This window comes from Apaloderma vittatum, unplaced genomic scaffold (genome assembly GCF_000703405.1).
Source record: "Apaloderma vittatum isolate BGI_N311 unplaced genomic scaffold, ASM70340v1 scaffold38897, whole genome shotgun sequence".
Classification (NCBI taxonomy): domain Eukaryota; kingdom Metazoa; phylum Chordata; class Aves; order Trogoniformes; family Trogonidae; genus Apaloderma; species Apaloderma vittatum.
In genome coordinates this window covers 9,578-11,735 of record NW_009727442.1, presented here as the reverse complement: position 1 = coordinate 11,735, position 2,158 = coordinate 9,578, and the positions used below count along the sequence as shown (strand labels likewise).

Here is a 2,158-nt window from a genome sequence, read left to right as displayed (position 1 = left end):
GTGAAAACATACGAGGACGTCTTAGATAACTTGGATTCCCACCGCTTCCAGCTAGTGGATGCGCGCGCTGCAGGACGATTCCGGGGAGTAGAGCCAGAGCCCCGCGATGGTAATGTGCCTCCTGAGACACTGACATAATAAAAAGGGGCTTCATTTAAGGTGCCCATCAGTTTGATTCCTGTAGAGGTAATGAAGGGCATACAGTTGTCCTTTATGGGATGAGATTTGAGGCAGGATATCTACCTGTGTTCCTCTCCTTTTGACTAGCAAGTGCGGCTCTTTGAAAATTCAAGAGTGGGGAGGCCATGTATTTTTTTTTTCTCATGAGGAGCTGGGGTTAGGAACGTAGTTTTCATACATCTCAAAGGTATTTGTAGAATCATAGAATTGTCAGGGTTGGAAGGGACCTTAAAGATCATCTAGTTCCAACCCTGCTGCCATGGGCAGGGACATCCCCCACTAGACCAGGTTGCCCAGAGCCCCATCCAGCCTGGCCTTGAAAACTTGCAGGGATGGGGCTTCCATCACCTCTCTGGGCAACCTGTGCCAGTGTCTCACCACCCTCATGGGGAAGAACTTCCTAACCACTCTGAACTGATCCATCTCTAGCTTTAATCCATTCCCTCTAGTCCTATCGCTACCCGACATCCTAAAAAGCCCCTCACCAGCTTTCTTGTAGGCCCCCTTGAGATACTGGAAGGCCACAGTAAGGTCTCCTCATTGGTGTTTTTGTGCACTGATGCTACTCTTCCCCCCAGGCGGGCCTGTGGAAGTGCTTTGGTCATTGCCTGATCAAAGTGGTTTGCTCTGATGCAGGGAATTTGTGAAGGGAACTGCACAGAAGAGCAGACCTTGACAGAGTTGTGTCCGTGTGGTAACCTGAAGGTTAGAGCCATCCTTCCTAGGTAATCAGTAACCCAGTAAAGCAAAGTTTAACAGAAATAAATGTATTTGTTTTAACAAAATACACTAAGCAACAAATATTCCTCCCTGTGAAATAGAGAATGGATTTTGCAATGGCCGTAGACATTAATTCTTATCTATATTGGTTTTCCTCCAGGAATTGAGCCTGGCCATGTTCCTGGGTCAACGAACATCCCCTTCACTGATTTCCTTGCAGAGTCTGGCTTAGAGAAGACCCCTGAGCAGATCCGCAGTCTGTTCCAGGAGAAGAAGGTGGACCTCTTAAAGCCTCTGGTGGCCACATGTGGCTCTGGGGTCACTGCGTGCCATGTGGCTCTGGGGGCATACCTGTGTGGCAAACCAGATGTTGCCGTGTACGATGGGGCCTGGGTGGAATGGTACATGCGGGCACAGCCTGAAAACATCATTTCTGAAGGAAAAGGGAAGACAGTGTAATAATCTGCTCCATCTCCCAGCTCTGCAGATAATTTGCCTTGAAACAGGATTTGGAAAAGATGGGTTTAGCATTCCTGGTTACGTGTCTTGAAGTAAAGGTGTTGGGTAACAAGTGCGGGCACGTGGTGCATTATCACTTTCTCCTTACTCTGCTGCTGCTGCTGCTTAGGAGCATAAAGGTGACCTGGGCAGGCAGCTCTAGGTGACCCTGCTTGAGCAGGTGGATTGAACCAGGTGCCTTCCCAAGCCACTTCCAACAACCTCTGCTGTGATTCTGTGGCCTTTTTGCTGTATCGGATGGAAGGGAGAGTGCTGGTGGCAGGATGGGGAAGTGAAAGAGTCAAGCTGAGGTCATGACTTGGGACATTCCACCATGTTCACTCACAGAATGGTTATACTGAACATGTACATTTAACTGTGCCTCATGATCCTGTTCTCTGCCTCTGTCCTAGAAGGTATCCACGCACTTTATGGCCATTTTGAGTGGAGAACTTTGGGGAAAGATGTAGTTGTTAAGGGAGCAAATACCGCTTTTAGCTTGGCAATTCAGTTAGGCTCGGTTTGGATTTCTTCTTGCACTCGGGCTCTAACTGCAGTGTGTACTTAGCCAGTTTTGTACCCCCAAGGTCCAAAAATTCCCCTTGGGGAAAAAGAGAAGATTCTGAGATTTTTTTAAAGGATAAATAAACGTGTTTCAAGGTCTTTCTGCTGGGTGGAAATTGTTTTGAGTTTTGCTTGGATGATTCCTTTTCAGGAACTCTATTTTTATGGGATCGCTTTGTCTCGATGATTCAAACGA

The 2,158-nt window shown here is 47.5% G+C and overlaps 1 protein-coding gene across 1 annotated transcript in view; it reads left to right on the top strand.

Moving 5' to 3' along the window:
• Positions 1 to 1,422, top strand: part of MPST (mercaptopyruvate sulfurtransferase) — a 1,961-nt gene extending 539 nt beyond the window's left edge. Inside the window, exons 2-3 of the mRNA XM_009873667.1 lie at positions 1 to 109; positions 1,061 to 1,422. Of these exons, the coding sequence (XP_009871969.1) occupies positions 1 to 109; positions 1,061 to 1,359 (408 nt within the window). The 3' untranslated portion in view covers positions 1,360 to 1,422. The remainder of the gene's footprint in view (positions 110 to 1,060) is intronic.
• Positions 1,423 to 2,158: the final 736 nt, after the last annotated feature.